This window comes from Watersipora subatra, chromosome 9 (genome assembly GCF_963576615.1).
Source record: "Watersipora subatra chromosome 9, tzWatSuba1.1, whole genome shotgun sequence".
Taxonomy (NCBI): Eukaryota; Metazoa; Bryozoa; class Gymnolaemata; order Cheilostomatida; family Watersiporidae; genus Watersipora; species Watersipora subatra.
This window is the reverse complement of record NC_088716.1, coordinates 17,777,485-17,803,136: the sequence shown is the minus strand read 5'-3', so window position 1 is coordinate 17,803,136 and position 25,652 is coordinate 17,777,485. Positions and strand designations below refer to the sequence as shown.

The 25,652-nt window shown below is 34.2% G+C and overlaps 1 protein-coding gene across 2 annotated transcripts; it reads right to left on the bottom strand.

The window, feature by feature from the left end:
- Positions 1-25,652, bottom strand: LOC137404486 (uncharacterized). 2 transcript variants are annotated; one of them, XM_068090708.1, is made up of 9 exons: positions 25,608-25,652; positions 11,110-11,278; positions 9,028-9,200; positions 8,266-8,372; positions 4,431-4,545; positions 3,510-3,701; positions 2,363-2,492; positions 1,172-1,253; positions 1-374 (listed from the first exon to the last, which is right to left on the bottom strand). In XM_068090708.1, the coding sequence occupies exons 2-9, from the start codon at positions 11,231-11,233 to the stop codon at positions 296-298; spliced, it is 1,002 nt and encodes a 333-aa protein (XP_067946809.1). In that variant the 5' UTR covers positions 11,234-11,278; positions 25,608-25,652; the 3' UTR covers positions 1-295. The 2 variants fall into 2 exon arrangements, with proteins under 2 accessions (XP_067946809.1, XP_067946810.1); XM_068090709.1 differs by lacking the exon at positions 25,608-25,652 and adding an exon at positions 25,509-25,593.

Genomic DNA, 25,652 nt, shown 5'->3' with positions numbered 1-25,652 from the left:
TAATATATTTTACAACTTACGAGGAGTTAGGCATACAAATCATAAGCAAACGGAGTAATTTTGTACGTTGCAGTATTTGTTTGTATTAGGTCATATGTATTATTTTGTATTATGTCGTAGTTTGATTGTATTCGGTTGAACAGAGAGATTAACTGATCATCGACAGTGCGTAGATAGACCATACACATACGACAAGAAACTTTAAGGTAATATTATGTGATGCGGCTGATCACATATCTTAAAGGTAATGTACCAAAAACTCTTTAGTACGTTTAATGCAGAAATAATAGATGAATCATGTCACATAGCCAATCGCATGTTGGGGAGATATTTGTAGATCCGTGAGATTGGCCAAACTCCGTGAACGAGCAAACCTAAAACATTCATAAAACGATAGTTGAAGAAGAGATGGTCTCTGTAATACATGTACTAGTCTTTATACTTTATACTAGCTGTACCACCCGGCGTTTCCCGGGTAATAAAAAGTCTTTGGACAGGAAATTGATTCGTATTTAACATATAACAACATTTGTCATTCTAACTTTCCAACTACATATCATGAGAAAAGCGTTTTGTTTTGGCGTTAGACTTGCAAACCGCAGGGTTCGAGATTGAATCTTCAGTACGGAATATTTATTCCAAGATTCTAAGATCTATAGCCGGACAATTAAACCTACAAATACACATACAACGACCAACTTTGAGAAATATATATAAAAATAACGATGCTTCCAATTTCTTCTACCGATCTTGAAGTTATTGCTTTAATAGATTTTTCTATGGCTAGAGTTCCCTTCTATTCAATAAAAATGCAAAATTTTAGGCAATATTTTTGTGCTTTTTCAAAATTTTTGGGATTACATGCAATAAAGTGGCTCTAAATATCTAATTTATAGCGCATGGCATCAACCAGAGTTGTGTCATGGATGTGCATTCACGTTTAATGGTCTTCTCAACTTCGCAAAATGGTAAGCAAAGTATGTATACTTCTTTCAATACTCTGTAGGTATTGAATCTTCTTTCAATCTTTCAATACTAGTGCAGCCAGAGAGACAAATAGAACCAGAAATAAAAGTAACCAAAGTAAACCAGAAGTCGAGACTAGTGCAGCCAGGGATACAAATACAACCAGAAATAAAGAGAACCAAACACAATGAACAAGAAAACTTACTTTGAAAATTCCCATTCCAAATCACCGGTGGAGTTGTCTGTTTCTGTTGCAAAAACTGCCCAGGCGTCTGTGTCTGCTCGGGCTAGAATCATGGAACAGAAAGCCGGCGTGTCAAATATCAGAACAAGTCTAATTCATGCATCAATGATCAATGATCAGTGGTCAGTGGTCATCAATGGTCAGTGGTCATCAATGGTCAGTGGTCATCAATGGTCAGTGGTCATCAATGGTCAGTGGTCAGCAATGATCAGTGGTCATCAATGGTCAGCTAAATGCATTACTGATGCCTAGTAAACTTTGAAAAAACCAAAAATAATAACTATGACAAAATCTGGCAAATTGTTTCATAGACACGTAAAGTTTTTTCTAGATCTAAGGTTTGAAATAGTCACCTTCTAGACATGAATACATCTAGTAGCATCTTTCTCTGAAACACATTATCTTTTCAGGTTATCTTATCGATGTACATATATCCGTTTTTTCTTTTTTTTGTTGTATCGCATAATGTGAAAAACATTTCCGTTTGAAATTAAATTATCGTGCATATATATATTTATACCTATGAATATAGGCTATCGGGATTACCTAAGAGCTATGTACTTTTCAAATTATGCACTATACTATATATATAGTATAGTGTATAATATAAAGAGAACTTAATGAAGCCGTTTGTTGAACACTTTAGTTTATTTTCTTACGAAATTAGCGTTTTTAGCAATAACAAAAAATACTTATACAGTATACATATACTATATACGTATATATATTAGCTATATATGTATATACATATATTAGCTTAGTTTAATTAAAAAGATACTCAAACTGTGAACTTGTTAGCAGGTATCCTAACTCCTCTAAATTTGTTTTAAAGCAGCGAGGGAATACAACTCTTAATTTCTGTCAAAAGCCCTCTTCTAGGTAAGGTGTATAATTGCTCTGCTGGTTGAATTACTGTGTTTAGCAGCCTACAAAAATGAGTAAATTAAATATATGAACATGTAGCTGAAGTAAAAGTGCTAATGTAGAGGATGTACTTCCCTCAACGTATAGGAATTGGATGATGGGGAAGGGAAGGAGTGTCAGATGGAGGAGGAGTTGGAAGAATGGAGAAAGTAAGTTGGACCACTGAAGTATGGCCTGACTACTAATTTCTGGTCTGCTGTTCTACTAAAAGAGTTTTTAAGCAAATACCTCTGGTTGTGGGCTCTATGCTGTCATCGATTAGCATTTCCACTCTAGAACTTGTTTCTTTCACCAGTTCATTAGAGGCTTGTTCCAGGTTATGATTATGATCAGACGCGTCTCGTTGCTTCATTTCCATCTACATGATCACCCTTCTTAATTCACTAAAGAATTTGCTCAAGATAACAGCTACTAATCTCAAGTTTATTATAAGAATTGATTAAAGGAAATGTGATTGGTTGAATTATTTATTATGTCAAATAATAAATGTTTTAGGCGAAATTGCATTTAGTTAGTCAAAACTTTCTTTACAATCATCGCAAAGCACCAATTTTTTAACAAATTATTTTCAAAGCTATTTTAAACAAAGTAGTTATTAAGTGAAAACTTAAAAAAATTTACTTAAAATTGTTAAGCTTTCACTTGACAATTTCAAGTGAAAATTGTTAAGTGAAAATCAAATTTGAAGTTTGTTTAATAACGATTAACCAAATTTCAAAATTGATAATAATTTGTAAGAATTATGTAAACAATAAAAACTACACAGGCTAAACTAAATTATTTTAAGCTTTACTCAGTTGAAGTAATGCTGAACTATTGCTACTTCTTTATCAGTTTAGGTGCATAATTATTGGTTCATAGTTATCATAGGTTCTTATAGTTTATTTTTTTAAAGTAATGAACATTTAATTTCACCTAAAGCCAGTTTTAACGCTAACCGAATATATTTATAATTACATAAAAAATATATTATAGATAGATTTATAATATTGATAATATATTTTAATAGATTAATAAATATATTAAAATATTAATAGATAATTTATATACAAATATTTATAATTATTTATATAAATAATATATAAAATATATTTATAATTGATTTTAATATAGTATGTATAAATATTTTAAACTATTTATAATTGTATATAAATACTTATAATTAACTATATAAATAATATATAAATGTATTTATAATATATTTATAATTCAGCTGCAGACTGAGCTACACAAAATACTGGGAATATTTGCCCCTGCACAACTTTTCTAACATCTAAAGTAAATCTCATGAATTGTTTACATGTAGGCTAGATATTTGTCTGTATTAAATATGCTATCTTATTGAAAACTTCTTGTGTCGCACATACTGGCATACCTTCCTCCACTCAGGCTTTTTTCCCATCAACTTTGAAGTTTCGCTACCGTTTGGATGACCCGTGTCCTGCCACATGGAGGTAGTAGGGGTGGCATTGTCTTCCCTGCCATGTAACCGCAGCGGCTGACTTTCACACCCTCTCTCCTTATTGGCCCTCAGAGCTATTGATAATGTATCTGCTATAGCCTTAGCCTGGAATAGTGTAATGTGTATTACAACATTTGAGAGTTTAGCTTGTGAACCATTAGCAGATATTTTTATGTGTTAGTTGAGTACTTTCATGGATTTCTATCTTGCTACAGGCCCTGCTTTACAGCTTTAAAACGACGATACTCAAATCCTGTAAATGGTTTTTGCAAATTTTAATGCTCAGATGAGGGTTAAATTTATGTCTGCAGAGAAGTTGAACTAGACTTGAATTGCAGTTTTTGAAAATAATAATAATGAAAATAATAAGGGTCCTCAATTTTAGTATAAGAACTGTTTAGTCATCATTGAATGAGATTTTTGGCTGCATGTATGCAAGATTCATTTTTATAAAAATATTTATATATATAATTATATATAATTTATATATATTATATAATATAGTGTTCAAAGGTTTATAGAAAATTTTTTAATTGAAAAATTTTTTAAAAATTTGTCAAGATGCCCCCATCTTTAGATTTCTATAAAATTTCAGTTATATTCTGTTACTTTTAAAATATCAGTACCTCTGGTAGTAGATTTTTAAATTTAAATCCCTGGGTCAGAAAGTTCATTCGTGGTGTTTGACCCTTTTTTATGATTAGTTATCTGGCAAAAAAATTTAATCTTCAACAGAATTCTCTCATATATCAAAATAAACAGAAGCATCAGTCTCCATCACTTTAAAATATTCTAGAAAAAACTTCTGAGTAAAGAGAATATTGAATGACTCACCAGCTTTTGTCGATGGCAGAGGAAAGCATGACACTCCATTGTTTGATTGACAGTGTTTTTTGCAATAAATGCTGTAATCTTGCTATATCTTGGATCATTTACGCACAACTTTATACTACAAATATTCACATAAAATATGTATTAAACTACATGAGCTAAGGTAATATGGCTTCATTGGTAAAGTGTTAGCCTTATTAACTGCTTCAAGGGAGCATAGCTACTCGTGAAATGCTTTATAATAGCACTTCACAAATGAAACACTTGAGGGAAAATTTGTAAAAGGAAAACCTCAGGGTGACGAGAAACCGGGAACCATAGATATAGTAAACCCTGGATATGCAATAACCAAAACAAGTGAGGCCTATAATTAGCATGATGCAAAGTCATGGTGATGTGTAAAGTGAATCAGCTGATCAATTGACTAGATCAATTGACTAGTCAAGTCCTATTGACTTAACACTAAAAACTGCTCAATTTTTCCAGAGTTTGTGCATGTGAGACTGCATATTTTATTGACAATATATAAAACCGACTTTGGATGAAAAAGGCAAGAATCTTAGACACATGGTAATGGATAATACGGATGATTTAGAAGCTTCTATATCATTGATAATACAAAGAGTGACCAAATAGAAATTAAACTAATAACTCGCTGCTGTAGAGTTTTGATTCTTATTTTTAATATTGAGATAAGTGTGACAGCAGGCTGGTTAGGTCTACCACCACGTTGGCAGCTCGTTGTCGAGGCTGTAGGTGTGTCCTGATTGTCAGAAGCTGCAGGTTGCTCATCATCATGGATAGTAGTATCACCAGGTGTAGTATTTTCAGGGTGAGGTATTATGGTGCTGGCTGCTGTCTGAGATGTTCTTCCATATTTCGGCAGGCTTTCTGTTCTTATGGTTGGTGTCTGTCTTTTCACAGCATTTGGCTGACGGTAGGTTGGATAAGCTGTAAATAATGTAGGTATTGCGCCAGATTGTAGAATCGGTTTTCTTCCAATACCTGGTGGAACCTTGTAGCAGTCTTTCTTAAATTGTCCACTGCATAATACAGAGCTTGATGCTGGGAGTCCAATCCTGTCTTGGCACCACCGTTACCCAAACATTATCGGTTACAGCTCATTAATCGTTCGGAAAACGGTGAAACGCCAGATCTGGGCATTTCTCATGATTGCTTGAACATCCTTAGGCACAGCACCAGCTGGAGCTTGACTTTTTCTTAGCCTAAACAGTAACAATACATACCTGTAGTAGAATGAATATCATTACATTACTTTGAATGAGACAAAAAAGGTATTTGATCAATCATGCCAAGCTAGATTACAACCCTTTCAGCTGAGAGACAAGTTTGTAATGTGTTGTTGTAATCAGTCTAGACACTTTTTCTTTTGATAGTCCTAAGCATTCATTTACTTCACTTTCAATTCAGAATAATTATAATAAGGTATGTTCGTTGTTATGAGACCATGATAAGACAAGTAAGTTCAGTTGAGTTGGTAGTTAGTTTGTTTCCAGTATAACCAATGGTATAGTACATGTGCAAAGGTTAGGTTTACCAAGTATTTAAAATTTTTATTGTGGGTTCACATACCTGGGGTGTTGTAGTCTCCTCTGATGACATTTCACCTAGAATTTGGTCTTATTGTAACGTTTATGACTTACAAACTAGTAGGACAAGCATGCTTTCACTACTAAACTCATTGCTTAGCTGAAGGCTCTGATGCTGTGATGTTGCGACGTAACGTCGTGAAAACAACAGCCAATTATATGCCTCACTTTTGCTCCATTGTAATGATAGCTATTCGCCAATCTAGGGTTTACTATATCTATGATTAAAACTAATAACCCCCAAATATTCCTTAGCTATGAGGGCAGTTGTATGCCCTTTATTATTGCTGAGAAGACAACTCCTAGTTTTTATAATAAAAATCTAGGCTTTACTATATCTATGCCGGGAACTAAAACAAGAACCGAGTCATTGAATGACTCCTTAGTCTGCTCAAATCAGCAAGCACACTGTAATAATCAAATCAATTCAATTTTGAAACATTGTTTTAAACAATTATAAATTGTTAACAATAAAACCATCTTATTTTACAAATCAAAATTTTACGAACAAAAACCAATTTCAACATATAGATATATAATTTATGTATGAATAAAGCAAAAGTATCAGGCTTGAAAACTTCTACTCATTTTCCCTGTCTAGTGATTGGTTGGTATGTTATGCTAGGCGTTATGCTACGTGTTACGTCGAACATTACACGACGAGTTATGCTTTCTTTCTAAGTGAGTCATTCATGTTGAGTCATTTACCAGCTCTTTGATTTTTGACATTAAAAATATTCAAGCTGCCAAACTTAGCATTTGTTTTAGCAAGCTTTTTGGCACTTAACTAGCCTGAGCTTTATCTTGATAAGTTTATGAAAGTTTGAAGAAAAGTTGGAGGGCAAATAGTGACAGCCAGTGTCTGTAAAATTTCCTGCATTGTCAATTTTGACTAAACTGTATTATTTTATAATATGAATACTTCCATGACTCTGCTAGCCTTCTGCTCATGCAATGCTCAGAACAGCAATGCAAAAGGATGAGTGGATTGAATGCATTGACCATTAAAAATCTACAGCGAGTACACTGGGATTGCATCCGAGCTTCTCTAAAGGCACTGTTTATTTCAGGCATTATTAAAGGTCCATTTTCTTATCTCGGAATTCTTTTTTTAATTTAGCCTAATCAGAGGACTATTATAAATATTTTTGTATTTACGTAATCAATAGTCAATAAACAAATAACTCATTTGTTTATTTGTATGACAAATAAACACCCATTAGTTGCTAAGGTGAGGTGAGCAAAAGTAGATCAATGATTGTGAGGTGGTGGGAGGCAAAAATGAAACTTGTGGAAACAGCTAGTTAAATGGTTTTCTGTTTTTAATTTTACCACCCCAGTTACTAATCTACCACTCCAATTAATAATCTACCATCCCAGTTACTAACCTACCATACCGGTTAATAATCTACCACCCCAATTAATAATCTACCACCCAATTAATAATCTACCACCCCAATTAATAATCTACCACCCAATTAATAATCTACCACCCCAATTAATGATCTACCACCCCAATTAATAATCTACCATCCCAGTTACTAACCTACCATACCGGTTAATAATCTACCACCCCAATTAATAATCTACCACCCAATTAATAATCTACCACCCCAATTAATAATCTACCACCCAATTAATAATCTACCACCCCAATTAATGATCTACCACCCCAATTAATAATCTACCATCCCAGTTACTAACCTACCATACCGGTTAACAATCTACCACCCCAATTAATAATCTACCACCCAATTAATAATCTACCACCCCAATTAATAATCTACCACCCAATTAATAATCTACCACCCCAATTAATAATCTACCACCCAATTAATAATCTACCACCCCAATTAATAATCTACCACCTCAATTAATGATCTACCACCCCAATTAATAATCTACCATCCCAGTTACTAACCTACCATAATGGTTAATAATCTACCACCCCAATTAATAATCTACCACCCAATTAATAATCTACCACCCCAATTAATAATCTACCACCCAATTAATAATCTACCACCCCAATTAATGATCTACCACCCAATTAATAATCTACCACCCCAGTTACTAATCTACCACCCAAGGTAGTAGTCTACCATCCCAGTTACTAATCTACCACCCAAGCTAGTAATCTACCACCCCGTTACTAATCTACCAGCCCAGTTAGCAATCATAGTTATTATTCTATCATTTTAGTTGCTAAACTATTATGAAAGTTTTACTTTTTAAATGGAACATCCAAAATGACTGATTTAGTTGGCAGCGATACAACTGTTACTCCTCTTTTGCTGATGGTCAGACTTATGCTTCGCATCTGTTTTCTGTGAGCCTATAAAGACAAACACGTGGGATAATGTTGTAAGCTTTGTGCCATATGCTGTTTGTTATTTTAGCACAGCATATGGAAATGTATGAATGTATAAAAAACTAATGATTTTTAAATGTATAAAAACTTATGGTTTTCATACACAGAACATTTAATCAGTTCTTGTACTCAATGACATATCTGTCAGACCCAAAACAACTGGTAAAATGGTGCCTATGATAATAATAATAAATAACTATGATGATTAACTATTAACTATATTTCCTGAAACAACTCAAAACGAGTTCAGATCACAATCATCGCAGATGTAGTTGTCAGGACACAGTAAAAATTACAAAGTAATAATTTCAAGCTAAAGAACCTTTATTTAGTGATCTGGCAGCAAACTAAGGCTGCTGATAAAAACCATTTTGGTTTTCTGATGAAACTTCATTGAAAACAAGCAAACCCACTGCTAGGGTCTTCTCGCTAAAAAATGATAAGTATTGTAAAATGGTCATTTCCTCTTCAATTTTAATCTAACATGTATTTTATCCTTCAGAGAAGATTGGATCTACAATACAAAACATGTTTAATATACTGTAATTAAAATGAGTGCTTAAAATAAAGCCAACAGTATTCTGCAACTAAAATTAACAAAGTAGCTTAGTGTACTCACCAGACAAACTATGCTGCTGATAGCCTTACTGTCCATTCCGGTGTGGGGGCAGTTGAATCCAGGCTCTGAGTCAACTAGCTCATCAACTAAACAACTGCCTATGTACTGAGAGTAATAGACAGTGTCTGTCTGTACGTCTGCTTCGACTCCTATTTCCCAGTTTTGCTTAGTTCCTGTAAGAACCATAATTACAACAGATTTTCTTAATATGATTTGGAGTTGTGCTCCCTTTTAGAAAATGCCATACTATATATTTATATTACCTTATTAACGTTAATTTCCATTCAAACAAAAATGACTTTTTAAATCTATTTATACATGTATATTTCTCAAAATTGGTCGTGTGTGTGTCCGGCTATAGCTATTAAAATCTTGGAATTTAAAATCCCACATTATGATGGATTTGAACTCACGGAGATTGCAACCGCAAGTTTTAAATCCACGCGCTTTACCATTGAGCTATACAAGGAGTGTTGATCAGAGACATTATCATATACCATATAGCGTATGCACACGCTGAATGACGTATTATTTGAAACTATGTATTCTATTAACTCTATAAAACACCCTGCTTTTTCATGTTTTCTTGAACTTCTAATTTTGGTTTTTCGTAAGGTACCATTGCTATATTGCGGTCAAGACCAATTCTTTTTATGCAGACAATTGTATTATCTCCATAGGAAGAGCCTCAACATTCTCTCCCTGTTCGGTCCAACAAAGACAGTACGATATCTCATTTTTACATTTGTACCAGTATCGGCAGGTATTGTTGTATTGAAAGTTTTGATAGATAGCTTCTGGTGGAACAGCAACCTTAGTAACCGACTAAGTAATTGTTGTTATTATCAAACCATTCGAGATTTTTATTTTGTTTTCTCAGTTTGTATTGTATCAATACCGAATCATCTTTTATTGTAATCGTAGCAATACCGACTTAATTTAGCTATTACTTGCTAATTATTTCACATTCCCATTCAAACCCTTTTATAGTTGTTTTATTTTTTATTTATTTGACCTGCTCAAAACATTTTCTTCATGATATGAAGTTTGAAAGTTACAGTTGTTTGAAAAAGTTTAAAAACCTTTACAGTTGTTTTTATTTTCTCTTTTAATCTTTTTCAACTACAAAATTAAAAGTTAGAATGGTAAATGTTGTTATATGTTAAAAACAAATAAATTATCTGTCCAAAGACTTCTATTACCCAGGAAAAACTGAGTAGTAAGCTAGTTGTTCTATAAAACAATCATAAAACACAAAAGAACAACAGTTACTCACTAAAATCAAATAAATAGTTTGACCTATAGAGCTTGAAATACCTTTTAAACACTATAAGTCAAACCCTTTATTTGATTGTATATAACATATGTTGGGTAATGTTGTGATACAACATATGTTATCGTATTGGGATAAAAACTAAAAAATTGCTCATTAGATATTCAGACCAATTAAGACAAGCATTCTCATAACTTCGGCAGATGTAAAAGAGTAAAAATGACTAAAATACAACTCAATAATATAAAGAGTTGTGTACTCTTTTCTTTATGTTAATAAGAGCAAAGTTAAGACGGTTGAATTTCGTGTTTCAACACATGTCACAGAAAAGTGTTTTTCTATATCTGTACCTTTTTCATAAATTATTTCTCTAGATTTGCTGAAAAGTGTCTAGTGAACAACTGCGCATTTCCCTGGTACTTCTATAAAAAAAAAGTTACCTGTGTAAAAATGAAAACGAAAACGTTTTATTTTGTTCACAGGATTTTTTACTTTAGCTTGATTGATTTACAAATACTATGTTTATATATTATAACAAGGTACGTATATTATAACAAGGTACGTATTTTATAACAAGGTACGTATATTATAACAAGGTATGTATATTATAACACGGTACGTATATTATAGCAAAATACATATATTATCACAAGGTACGTATATTATCACAAGGCACGTATATTATAACAAGGTACGTATATTACAACAAGGTATGTATATTATAACAAGGTACGTATATTATAACAAGGCACGTATATTATAACAAGGTACATGTATATATTTTACAACAAGGTACACATAAAACCTACCAGATGATTCATCTGTGTAAAACAATGTCATCACTTTTTTAACAGTCTTTGGCATTGGTCGAGCTCTTATGCCCAACCTAACTCTGTTTACAGCTGACTCAAACCTTGCATGCATGTGATCCATTGCTGCTTCAATTGATAGCTCACTTCTCTCTCAACTGTGACACACCTGAGACAGTGAATAGGTAGCTTATCAGAGATGCTTTACTAGCTAATCTCATTCTACTGTTTACGGGTGGATACCGAGGCACTTCTCTATAAGGGTAGGGTTTTAGTCTAGCTTTTTACTTCACTCTGCCATTGGAGATTGTCAGGGTTGCCAATAAAGTTCAAAATAACTACTGTAAAATCTCTAATTGAATGCCATGACAACTCTATTTTTCAATTCTTCCTCTATAGTGGCAGTCAAATAGAGGTGACATTCAAATAAAAGTGGGCGTTGTATTTCTCAAATGGCTCGTCAGCATTTTGGGAAAATAAATTTAGCCCTTTTACGGGTGAAGCTAATGTTGCCTATATTTTGCACGCTCCTCCCGGTGGAGCGACATTAACTCTTTTGAATGGAATAAATCTGCTAACTTACTTTAAACTTGTCAAAGATCTCATAATAAATATGCATTAAATAGCTGGGAAATATATCTCCCAGTTGATATCTATTGCTTGCAATTAATCCGCATTGATATTATAGTATGTGTTCTGTTTTGCAATTTTGCAATTTGTTGGAGTTTTAATTTTTATCTCATTCTGAATTTGAAAAAATATTATTATTCAATATGTACATTTAACAATGTTGCATAAAAACTCATTGTAGGCATTGATATGTTTGCTACAGTTTGCAGCCAAAACTAGCTTTTTGTGTGCAATAGGAGAGAAATTACGATCGTCAATCCATTGTAAGATCAGATTACTGCAATTATACTATCAAATCATATGCTATAAATCTGCAAATTTATAAGTTATATAATTATAACTGTTCAAATGCTACAAATATATATTCAAGAACAAATGACACAAGTGAACAATACTTATAATACATGCAGAAACAAAAAATAATGTTTTTGAAACAAAAATATTTTCATCGTTTGCTCGGCCAGTGGCGTTCTGATTATTGCTTTCAATGGAGCGAACATATTTTGGTTGTTCAATATTTTTCACAATGTCTTTTGACCTCAACTCTTCTTCTGCACTGCTGAACTAGTTGATGTTAGCGTCAAACCAACTTTTTTAGCGAAGCAAAACTTTTGCGCGTTGCATTTTGCACAAATACAATGAATAAAAGTTCTGCTCGCTAAGCACAACTTTTAGCCTAAAATTAGGTGTTCATGTACCATCGTAAACGTATGCCAGTATTCATATACTTTGAAGTATCAAGACCGCATTAAACAATGAACTACTATAATAATTCGCCTCCTACAGATAAATGTATTAGTTATTTCTATGGTGGCGTTGAAATAGAGGTGACGTTTAAATAGAAGTGGCGGCCAAATAAAGGTGGTGGTCAAATAGAGGTGGCGTTCAATTAGAGGTTATTACAACTATTCTGTACCACTGGTAGGTGAGAAATACAGTGTTGGTTAGCCTGTCTTGACAAGCTGTTGTTTTTGCGTAGTTGTCCCCCCCGTCGAGCGGCGAGCAACAACAGCTTGTCACAAGACGTACTGCACCTGATGCATCAGCTGCACTTATAGGGAGTTGTTTTCTTCCGTCTACGCGGCTTGGCCGCGATGTTATGTCGGTCGCTCCATTGGTAATCATAACGGATTTCACGCAAAAATTTATGTAGAAAAAAACAAGATTACAACGTTTAACCAAAGACCAGTTTCTGTAATAAACTTTAGTAGATGTAGTTGCGTCAAATTTAAGTTGATCTTAAAAGAAAGCATTTTTTTCTCTATCAGTTGATATGTTGTTTGTTGTGTTACGCGATCGCATTGCCAAGATATTTGAAGATTAAAACCGAAAAAATCTGATCGCCGTAAAAACGCTCAGGCCACAAAAATGTGCCCAGACTTGCCCAAAATGTCACGCGTTTGGCAACCTGTTTCTATCTCTCGTATTCACATCGGCTATTTGCGATAAAAGTCTAGTCTTACGCGGCTCTATTGGCATATATCTTATTTTGTATTTGCTCATGTTGGCTAGAATAAAATTTTAAATCCTGCTACAGATGCATTATTATGAATGTTTAAAAGGCCTCAAATAACGAAAATTGAAAATTTGTTCTACTCACTTTCTCCAAATGTTGTGTAAACATTTGGGTACCGACTACCAATTTTACCGGTCTACGGTAATTCTGTCAAGTCACTATGTAGAACGCGGTCTTTGAATCAGCAGCTACCCATTATACTAACGATATACAGCCACTTATAAGCCCCGCCCACATTATGCCTGTCGCCTATCTTTGGGACAGGGCGGTATATCATTGCCTACACCGTCTACGTACTAGTTTCTTACTAGTAGTATTGTTATATCTGATATCAGCCATGTACAAATAGACGTAAAGAAAATTACAAGTTATATCATCATATGGCTCACTAGACAAACTCCTAGAGTTACGACACCCATAAATCTCATCCTTGAGATTAGTACCATCACATGACGACCCACCCATTCCACTGTCTGAACATTGAGAACATTACATTTGAAAATTCAAGACTATGGCAAAAAAGCCAGTAATTAAAATCCTAAAAACGGCATCACACCCCAAGTCAACGACAACACCCAGACAATAACAACTTTCGTCATGCGGTACGAAGATCCGCATCTGGTACCAATCTACACCAGACAGGGATTAAAGCTGGAAGATTAAATGTTATGAAACCCCACTGATGTAAATTCAACAGGACATAGCCAGGAACCCCAGAAACTGCAAAACCCAAAATTGGAGATCTGAAACATATTGTTTCACTCTTTGACACCCAGGCTAACTCCTAATCGATATATAAGGACGTATATTCACCTTCATACTTCACTCTTCAATACAAGCTTCTTCACAGCGGTCAGACGTGTCAGCAGAAGAAATGGAAGAGTCAACTTTAGGAGAACAAAAGGGGGTGACTATATTCTAAGTCTCTAGAAATTTACTTGTATACTTTTATAAGTTTAGTCTGGAGTGCAACTTATTATATATTTTTCTTGTTCTTAAATAAACATAAGGTATTGTGAATCCCCTCTTTGCATACCTTAGGAATTTCCTTATCTCAGAGCATAGTCCTAGATTCTCACATCTAGGAGGGTCTTTTATAAGATCCTGAATACTTAATCAACGAAACATTGGTTAACAGTCATTAATCAGGATTAGGCCTATCTGAGTTTATTATAATAGTTTAGCAGTGCATCTGCTCATGACAATAAACCTGAGCTTACTCCCTAACCGTTGTAAGATTGCTTGGTAGGATAATCCAATACTATCAATAATCATCACAACAGTATCCTTACCGAATACTACCGAAGCGAAATAAGCAAGCCACGTCTTTGAAAAGAATATAGACAGGGGGAGAGTTTTAAGGATGAGATGTCTGCTGCAAGCTGGATTTGAACTCACCTTCTCCAGTTCTGCGGACATCCATATACCATATCCAATTCACTACAATATTCTGCAAATCATTTTTTGCATTATCTTCAACAATATTATTTTATTATATAATTTTTACAAGCAAAAATATTTTCATCTCGGCATAAAACTTTTACTAAAAATATTCATCAAGTCGTGGCCACTCAGATAGTATTAGCTGATACAATAAGACAAATTCATCTACTGCAACAAACTCAAACAAAACATCATGGCTTATGCAGCACGCATTCAAGTCTCTCTTTCTACTTTATGGCAGTTTCCACACTGACAAAGCTTCTTCGGCTGGTTGGACGACATAAACATTCTGTAATCAGTAAAAAAATGCAATAAATATATGACATTCATAGATATGTCATTCTAAAGCGTATCTATTGACAGCTTCCAAATTGGGAGTTAAATAGATTGCGAGTGTAATTTTAAAAACGAATAAACATTTAATAAAGGCACAAGCAAGCCAAGCCAACGATTCGAAGCTTTGGTTCTGGAAATTAAAGATTTGCAATGATCAATCGATTTTACCCACTTCCTACGAGTGAAAATAATTGGTAATCATGACTTACCAAAGAAAATTCGAAAAAATATTAAAGCTAAGTAAAACGGCGGATAAGCTATGAAACGATGATTGGAGATAGCAAAGAATTATCATTTTATTAATTAGTAAATGTATTTATGACTATAAAAATATTATATTTACTCAAGTATAGAAGACTCTAAGTTAATTTACCTCTATTCCGTCTTCCTCTGCAGCAAAACGCTGCTGACGCCTGTCAACAGCCATAGGCTGTCTACTCCAATCTTTTACTAAAAGTTGCTCAAATAACTCTGAGTCGCAGTCGCTATACAAAACTATGTATAACTGAGTAATTGTTGAAACTAGAGTTGCCCCAATTTTGGTATCGGAATCGGTATCGGTGCCGATATGAGTGTCAAGTATCTGAATCGGTATCGGCCGATCTTTTCTTTAAAAATCTGAACCTTCCGATACTTTTTACAGATCAATCATTTAGCAGAAAACTGTATTTTAGCCTGCTATACTAATAAAAAAATCATCAGCTGTAAGCTTCTTACTTTTACTTAATGAATTTCAGGCCTGCCACACAATATATTTCATGTCTATAGCCTGATCAACACAGCAAAGGAAACTTTTTAGCCAGAACGTAAACAAAAAGTGTGGTATTTCCCAATTACAGCGATAGGTTTTATTGCAAGCAATCACGAACAAGATAACAAAAGTGGGAAACAAGAACGCAGTGTAATATTTCTATTTACTAGCATTACGAAAGTAATTTAAACAGTCGACGCATAAAGTTATCCATCACTCTCTTTATCCTGACGATACAATGGATCGTTTGTATTGTACAAAAACGGTAACCCCAGTGGCGTATCGGTATGTAGCCTGTCCTCCAACATCTGTTGCAAGGGAATCCCCCTTCAGTACGCTCGGCTACATTGATAATGATGGAAGAAAAGAGACGTCTTACTTAGACAATTGAATCACTAACGGTTTTTAAAAGAAACATTGATTTGCTCTAAACTTGTACAGACACAGCAGTTCATTCAACAATAGAAGAGGGACTTCGTTATCACAGATAGAATTGTACCACTAACAGTAATTACCTTTATTTACAAATTACAAGAAACATGGACTGTTTTGTTACTACATGCACGGTATGTCAGTATGTGAATATGTATATATTTTTTTCCATAAATGCAAACAAATAAATACAATAATATTCATGTTTTCTTTGCATTATGTTTGTATTTGCATAATAAAATGAGCTACTATCTATGCAACACAAAAGATCTGAATCGGTATCTGAATCGGATTATTTTTCAATTAGGATCGGTATATCGGATCGGTATCTGAATCGGCTGGTGAATTTAGAATCGGGGCATCTCTAGTTGAAACGCGTTGAACCAGTAACGTTGAGAATTCTCTAACGATGGAATTCTTCGAGATCACAGACAACGCGTTTTACGAGTGATAACATTTATTACGGCCTATATAAAGATTTCGCGCTCATGATTGGCTAACGAAGCGACCTCATATTTATCGCTCGTGGTTTCGTTTCAGATACCTTGCTTGTGACGTCACAAATAGGCACCCGCTGGAACGTGAGCTTTTTAAAAGAGGGCCTCATTCAAACGCATATATCTCTGGACAGGGTTGGTCTACAAAGACAAAAATGGCATCAAATTGTAGCTGATGTTTTAGCCTTTTATGGGTCCTAATTTCATTAAATTGACTTTTTTGACGCAACTACATCTTTAAGAATAAAATAAACTCAAAATAAAATCCATAAGAACAAATAAAACTGACTGATAGAAAAATAGAAATAAAACTTACTGAGCGCACAAATAACGACATGTTTAGTCGCTGTGGTTGCCTAAGTTCTCAAATTCTAATAAAGTTTACTGCAGAGAGGGGTCGCCAGTTAAATGTTCTTATGTTAATATTTCTACATAAATTTTTGCGTGAAATCCGTTACGATTACCAATGGAGCGACCGGAATAACATCGCAGCCGAGCCGCGTAGACGGAGGAGAACAACTCCTTATAAGTGCAGCTAATGCATCAGGTGCAATACGTCTTGTGACAAGCTGTTGTTGCTCGCCGCTCGACGGGGGGACAACTACGCAAAAACAACAGCTTGTCAAAACAGGCTAAGTGTTGGTGTACTAAGCGAAATGTTGTGAGTTCGAATTGTGTTTATAGTAATACTTTACCCAAATTTCCAACCGTGGTTACAGACACATGGACAAACGGACAGACATGGCTCGTATTATAGAAGGTTTTATTGTCATAAGTAATTAAAGTGAACCAAGTTATGAATGTCATTTAATCTTTTAATTAGCCTTCTGACTTTTTAGATGAGATTAAAGTTCACCTCATAGAGGGTGTAGACGTCACCAGACATACATCTTTAAATGGAAGCTCAACTCTAAAAAATTGAGCAACTCAACTGTTGCAGTCAATTGTCTTGTGCGAATCATAACTGAAGCTAGAACAATTTGTATATTTTTGCGATTAGCTGACAGAATTTCCTAAAAAAACAGCCAATAGTAATAAAAAATGAATGCTTTTTACATACTTTTGTCAGAAAAATTTAATGACAAATTAGATGAAATATTTTTAAATAAAAATGGTCATATATTATGACTGATAAATGAGAAAAATATAATAGCTAAAAGCAATTATTAACAAACACAAATTGCTCAATAGAAGAGCAACTTGTGTAGCTTTTATTATTGCAATGATCACAGGAATAAGTTACTTGGTACTGTTGCCTAGAAACAAAATAAACTAAGGGATTAGAAGCTGTAACTTTTACAGTCAAGGCTTTTAACTTTTACAGTCAAAGCTTCAAAAACATCATTAAGTTGGCATGCGATTTACATATTTTGACTACTAATTTGTTTAAAGTTTATTATGCGGAAACAAAACTTAAAGAAATACATGCTTTCTTTTAAAATTAATTATTACCAAGTCAAAATGTTCATGAATAATGCCGTCAAACAAAAAGTGTAATAAATGTGATTAGTGTGATCATTAAAAAGCAATCTTTTTGCAATAGCCGAAGGCTTTTGACACCCAATTCGTCAACCACAGATTTTTAAAGAAAATGTATAAAGAACAGATGTTATTAATATTTTCTCAATTGAGCAAGTGTTCTTAAAAGCCCAAAATATCAAACAGCTCTCACATAATATTTATCATCTATATATTTCTCAAAGTATGTCTGTGTTTGCATATATGTTGGTATGTTGCTACGCATTCCGACTATAGATATTAAAATCTTGATGTAAAATTCACGCGCCGCAGGGAATTTGAACTCAAGATACATTTCTTATCCGGACATTCTACCACTGAGCTAGAACGCCATAGCGATAGAAATGTTTTCATATAATGAGTACATTTTGCGCGTGCTAATCATTTAAGCCTTGCTGTAGAGTTTAATAGAAACTCTAAATATTGCATTCACTCAGGATTTTAAGAGAGATGATTTTACTGGTTAAGTGTGCGGTTCACAATCATCAAATACGAACGAAGATTTTGTTCATATTTAATGATTTTATTTCGTAAACATAAATATTTTACGTTATTTCTTTTAATAAAAACTAAACCATCTTTTGTTTATATGAATATTCTTCAATTGGTTATTTAACGTTTATTTTAATAGCGATATATAGTATATTAACAAGCGCAGTTTCCTTTTCTCAACAGACAAATAAGGCGAACTTCATTCATCACCCGTTCCACAAAATTTGCAATCAGTGCTTGCTTTGTGTATTAGCTTACACACCTATCCTTCTAAACCTAACCAATTACATTCTCTTAAACATCTATAAACTTCATATAACTTTTGAAGTTTATAATATAAGTTTTTAAACTTTGTTTCATTATCGTTATTATCTCAACTTGCATTTTTAAAACGTAATTTTAGTATCGTGTTTGAATTTTAAACATTATTCATTTTCCGACACTGTTATTATTACTTGATTAGTTTCCAATCTTTATTATTAATATTAATTGTTCATTCAACCATTTTTGGCAGACATTGTTCTAATAATATTTCAAAATACTACAAAATATTCTTTCATATTCTTTTTTTAATCCGTTAAATACATGTGTTCTCTAAAGTTACACATTGTCTAATGCCTCCACAAAGAAGAACCTGCAATGATTCATCAGAGGAAAGAGAAGAAAGACTTAGAAAAGACAGGCTGAGGAAAGCCGCTGCAAAAGCTTTGGAAACTGAACAGCAAAGAAACGAACACTTAGCAAAGGCTAGAGAAAGGAGAGCACAACTTCAAGCATCATAGACAGCAGAACAACGTGCACTGGATTGGCTCAATTACTACAGACCACGAAATTAATTGTTTGGGATGAATGCACAATGGCGCATAAACCATTGGAAGCTCTGGACCACACACTTAAAGACCTTTATAACAGTGACAAGCTTATGGGTAGTGCATGTGTACTTCTTGCTGGCGATTTTCATCAAACCCTACCGGTCATACCTAGAGGAACTCCAGCTGATGAACTCAAAGCTTGCTTAAAAGATTCTCATATATGGCACTATGTAGAAGTTTGTAAACTAACGACAAATATGAGAGTGCATCTGCGAGGGGATGATGCTTTAGGGGAGTTTTTTGCATAACTCTTAAATATTGGTGATGGAAAGCTACCAGTTAACAATGGGCTAATCTCTTCCTGAAAATTGCAGATTTATTGTAAACACAGAAAACAATTTACTACAAAAAGTGTACCCTAATATTCACAACAACTATCTTCAGCACCAATGGCTGAAAGAAAGGGTAATTCTGGCACTTAAAATGTCACTGTTGACCACACCAATTAACTACTTCTTGAAAAAATTCCTGGGACTACGACTTCATTCCTTAGCGTAGACTGTGTTGTTGAAAAGAATGACTCTGTCAATTATTCTACAGAATTCTTGAACTGTTTACAGCCTGCCAGTATGCCTTCTCATAATCTTCAACTATGCGTTAGTGCCCCAGTTATGCTTCGAAATTTGGATTTACCTAGACTTTGTAATGGAACAAGAGTGATCATCGAAAATCTATCACCAAATCATATTTGTGCTACAGTGCTTAGCGGAGCTGCAATGGATGAAAAAGTTTTTATCCTTAGAATACCACTAATTCTGACAAATGTGCCGTTTCAATTTAAAGTTTAAACGTATTCAATTTCCTGTTCGACTGGGTCAATCTCAAGGTCAAACACTCAAAACTGTCGGCATTCACCTCCTAACACATTGCTTTTCACATGGACAGTTGTATGTTGGGCTATCCCGAGTAAGCAGTAAAAATGGCCTATACATTCTCTTGCCATTTGGTCAGACAAAGAACATTGTTTACCACAAGTGCTTCAGTGATACACTAGCGGTATGCTCGGCAAATTTTCAAGAATATCTTCCGCAGCGACAATAACCTTTCATTGTTATCATTCACGATTCTTTGGGTTTTTCCTTTTGTATATCATATTTCTATCAATTTATATTTTTTGCAATCATTGTAGTAGAACAGACTACATTTAACCATTGTTTGCTAATTATGTCACGTTTAACCACCTTTACTGGTGTCTTCTTTATTTTGTAAACTTTTTGGATTGGCACAAACGGCCTTGTTCATGAAATGTTTTAGAGAATTTATATTTCATTGTCATGTAATAAGCTTTGTGTACAACAATAAAATTTTTGAGATATTAAATATTGTATACGTTTTCGGTGGTTTATGCCTACTGGGGAATCCGCCACCTTAAAAAATTGGTAATGCGCCATTTGTCTACCTCTTGGGTGGTGTGGAAATGTGGACATGTCCACTAATATTACAAAATTTACATTTCATTCATAGTTTTTAAATTATTTCTTTGAATTGAAATAACTTCTACAATCAGTTCTATTTAAAAAAATTATCTTTGTTTGTATGGATATTTTTCAATTTTTCAAGTTAATTTTTATTTTAACTCTTTGTTTTAATATCTTTTAATTCTAATTTTATCACTTATCTGTTTGCAAACACTTATTTATTATAACGGATAGAAAAAACAGATAAAACAAAGTTCTAACTGTGAAGGGAAAAGATTAATACAACAATGGAACAATCTACAAGCAAGGTTGACTCCGAAGCGTGTTAGATAAGAAGTCAAATACGTTTGAGTGATTTCTGATCACTGAGACAACAGCTAGGTAGCATATAATGTATGTACTGCATATGAAGATTCATAAAACCACCATAAAAATGTATATATTTTTGGGGGCTTATATGCCTACTGGGGAACCTGCCATCTTAAAAAATGGGTAATGCGCTATTCGTCTACCTCCTGGGTGGTGTGGAAGTGACTTATGTCCAAAAATATTAAAAATTTTTCATTTCTCGAGCAACGCCTGATAGTACAGCTAGTATATATATAAATCTCAGTGTTTAAGAGCTTTCTGTGATTTGCTCTGTTCAGCAATAGGGATCAATATCTAGAAGTGACAAATTCATATCATAGAGGATTTGATCTCAAAACTTCTCGATCACCAGGCCATTACCTAACCAGCTAGGTGAGATGTGTTAGACTCATTGGGCAAAATTGATGTTCATGTAGGTTAAAATATGCTCTCACGGCTCTTATTAGTAAGTTTAGCAAAACGAATACTAGCTTGCTCAAATCAGTCATTGGCAATATGCTAGAGGCTAATGGCAAGTGACAGGCAATACATACATTGCCTGCTTCTGTTTATAAGCTGTTTTTTATACCTCTGCAACACCGGACATTCATCTAGTGTAAAATAAAGAAAGCACTGTAGCTTGTGATGGCATTAGCTTGTATATTTTTTGTATACTGATAACAGTTTAGCCCAACAGAAGGTATAGATAATAAAAACATTGTAAACTAATATACTACATGAAATATACTGACTGAACAAACTTCTCGTTGAAACATTCACACTTCAACGTATAGTGAGGCTGATTATGAAATATGTGACAGGTGTGAACAGGCATCTTTAGACAGGTAGGATCCTTGACAAGCGGAGTCAATGTGTCTCAGGTGGCTAAAGTGTTGACATAATTTTATGTAGAAATCGATTCCAAGCAGGTAATATTTGCTATAATAAAAGCCATATCCATGCTTCTGTTGAAGCCACGGTTAGTGGTTGAAATAAAACATTGTTTCAGACAGGATTCGAACTCTTGATGTTCAGCGTAGTAGCATTACTCTCTACCACCCTGGCTAATCATCTTTCGTACTTTTAGAGCAGCTGTTTAGAATCATATTCTCTAATGTCTATCAGCCTCCCTGACAATCTCTTAAGGCATCCTAGACTGCTAGGGTTCTAGTATAGTAAAATAATGAAAAGATGTAATCTTTACCACAAAAAAGCTGTTTCGGTCCATACATCCATCAAAGCCAAATTTGGAGGATATGGAAAAAGATTGTTTTTAGCAGGGCCTGAACCTCATGACCTTTAGCTGATTAAACAGCTTTATTATCTATGCTTTATCAGCACCCCTGACGATCTCTCATGGCACTTTAGACTGCCAGGGTACAAGCATGATATTGAGCCTAATGTTATTCTAGAAACCATTTTTTTCTCACAAAAATCAGGTTATCTGTAGTTGAAAACTTCACAGTCTGATGGTGCTGACTAAATCACTATAGTAATCCTACTACTCTCAAGGCACCACCTAGGAAGGTCAAGTAATACTTTAAACAAATATGACCTGTCAATGATCATCATATTTCATAACCTCTACCTGTCACCATGAAATATCTGTTTATTTATATAAAATGTAGTGGGTCTGTGAAATTGGGTCTGTAACTCTTATGTGCAACTGTTAGCTGTCAGTGTAAAGTATATCTTACAATGCCTGTCAGTAGGATCTTTAGCTAAAAATCCTCAGCAACATTTGTTGACTTTTCTAGGCAGACTGTTATAAGACTCTTTTAAGCATGTCTCTTATGGCCTGAGATAAACCTAGTTCTACTACTTGAAAGGAGACGTATCCTAGCTTATGGGAGATTTATTCACGCAATCTTTACTAAAGCCTGCATATACAGTCAAATAAATTAATCAGAAGAGCAGTTTTAATCCAGTCTCTTTTTTGAAGACGTTATTAATTCCTTTTTTATTACTATATTAGCAATAATTTTGTTTCAAACGCAAATGTTTGGCAAATTGTACCATATTCACTATCAATATTTTCACAGCGCGATTCTTTGTAAAAGGGTAACTATACAATAATGTTTATTATAAAGCAAACAAAAATTCTACTTTTATTGTTATTGAAATTAGCATTTTAAGTGTTTCATTACTTTAATAGCAATAATTTTATTTCAAACAAAAAATGTTTTTTTAAATTATTTCATATAAAAATCATAAAAAAGGGCAACAATTAGTCAATCAAATGAAATAAATAGTTTGACATACAACAGTTTGACATAGGGTTTAAAATGCCTTTTTCTGATAAAAGGAATTAATACTAGTTGGAACATTATTAAAAGAGCTAGCAATAACTATTTAAAAATAGTTGTTAGAGATTGTGTGCAATTTGTTCATATCATGTAAGTCGAAATGAGGTGAAAACCTTTTTTTATTAAAACTTCACTTCAAAATTTTGGAAATATCTGCATTTACCGAATGCAAAAGATTAAATTATGCAATAGTCCAAGTACTCTAATAGACAAAGTTCTTCAACGATGGATATATAATATTTGGGGTGGTTTTGTGGTTATTTATGCAATCAGTAAAACTTAGGTTAAAACAATGGCTTGATTTGATCTTAACTTAATTTTATTTTACCAACCGATAAAAGCAGTCAGTGTTAAAAAATACCTAATAACATGGAAAACCAATAAACAAGAAAATGTTATGGTGTAAGGAAGTTCTAAATATAGGACGGGCAAGATGTTTATCTGGTGTGCTTAGTGGTTATTATTTGTAAAGGTATCTATGAAGTGGATAATTGAGTGTGCAAGATAGTCTGTTAGAGTAAGTACTTCTGACAAACATTTGACAAGTTTAGCGCAATACCTCCATCATTTCCTCTTTGGGTAACAGCTTGGTATAAAATGGCAGACCTACCATTTTGTTATGATTTGGCTAACAGCTGTTCTGTCATGTTTAACTTTTTAACATCCATTTGAACAGCTAGTTGTATCTATTTTTACCTGCTACACACAGTCCAAGCAGATTGAGATACTATGACAAAACAAATCTTAACTTTCTCTCTGACTGCACTAAGTTGTCATGTCACGGGAACTTCAAGTGCATAGTGTTTTTGTTGTAAATACAAAGACAACTTGTTATGAGTAGACAATATTTACTATGATAAGAGCCGTGTCTGTCCATTCGTTTGTTCAAAGCTATAATTAGAGATTATAAAAAGAAATTGTTGTCAATAGGATTTAAATCACAACTATTTGCTTAATCAAGCCACCCGCTACCACCAGCACCATTCGACCATCATTAATAATCATGTAGTTATTTGTGAAGTCTATCCGACGAATTGCAAAGAGGTTAGAAAATTCAGAGACATCTCCATGTTACGCTTAGACAATCTTTACTACAATAATAGCCGTGCCTGCCCATCTAGTTGTCAGAAGCCATGGTTAGACGTTGAAAAAAAGAATTGTTGTTATTGGGATTTGAGCTCACAACTAATGGCTTAAAAGACCAACCCTCTACCATCTGCACTAATCAACCATGTTGCCACATTGTGTAGTTATTAGGGCAGTCTGTCCGAAGCCACGCTTAGAGGTTAGAAAAAACTGTATTCAACAGGATTCAAACTCACAACTTTTGGCTGAGTGAACACTCCACCACTTGTGCCATCACTCTTTGTGCAGGCACTAATCACACCTAATGATTTCTTAAGGCACATTAAGCCTGGTTTCCATATCGGTTGTGAGACTCCAGTGGTAATTTGTGCAGCAAAACGCCTGCGACGCTGCCGGCATATGTTCACATATAAAACTACATCGGTAAACATAATCGCTTAATCAAATAAAATGTTCGCTCGCCATGCCGTTTCTATAATGGCGACTTTCACCCGAACAGTGCATTTCGGGAAGGTTTTGCCTGCAGCCTTTTGTGAAGTTTGAACAGCACTAAACTATTGCGCTGCCGCCGGCAACTACCGGCAGTCCCCGGCGCATAGGATCCATTTCATTGCTAATAGCCTGCGGTGCTGTCACCGGTGCTTTGCGACGTATATGGGGACCAGACTTTAAATTGCCAGCATACTAGTACTAATATACAGAAGCAAAAGTTCCTTGCAAGGATAATGCTAGGATTCATATGCCGACACCTTACCTGTTGCTATGTCCAACGTAAAGTTGAAAGAGTACTAGCTAGTACCTAGTGCTTTCTTTCTGTCAACAGCTCACTTTCAGAGAATCATTCCTTTCTTACCTTCATGAGAACACTGCTTTACCGTGTTGGGCAAATGGCCATCTG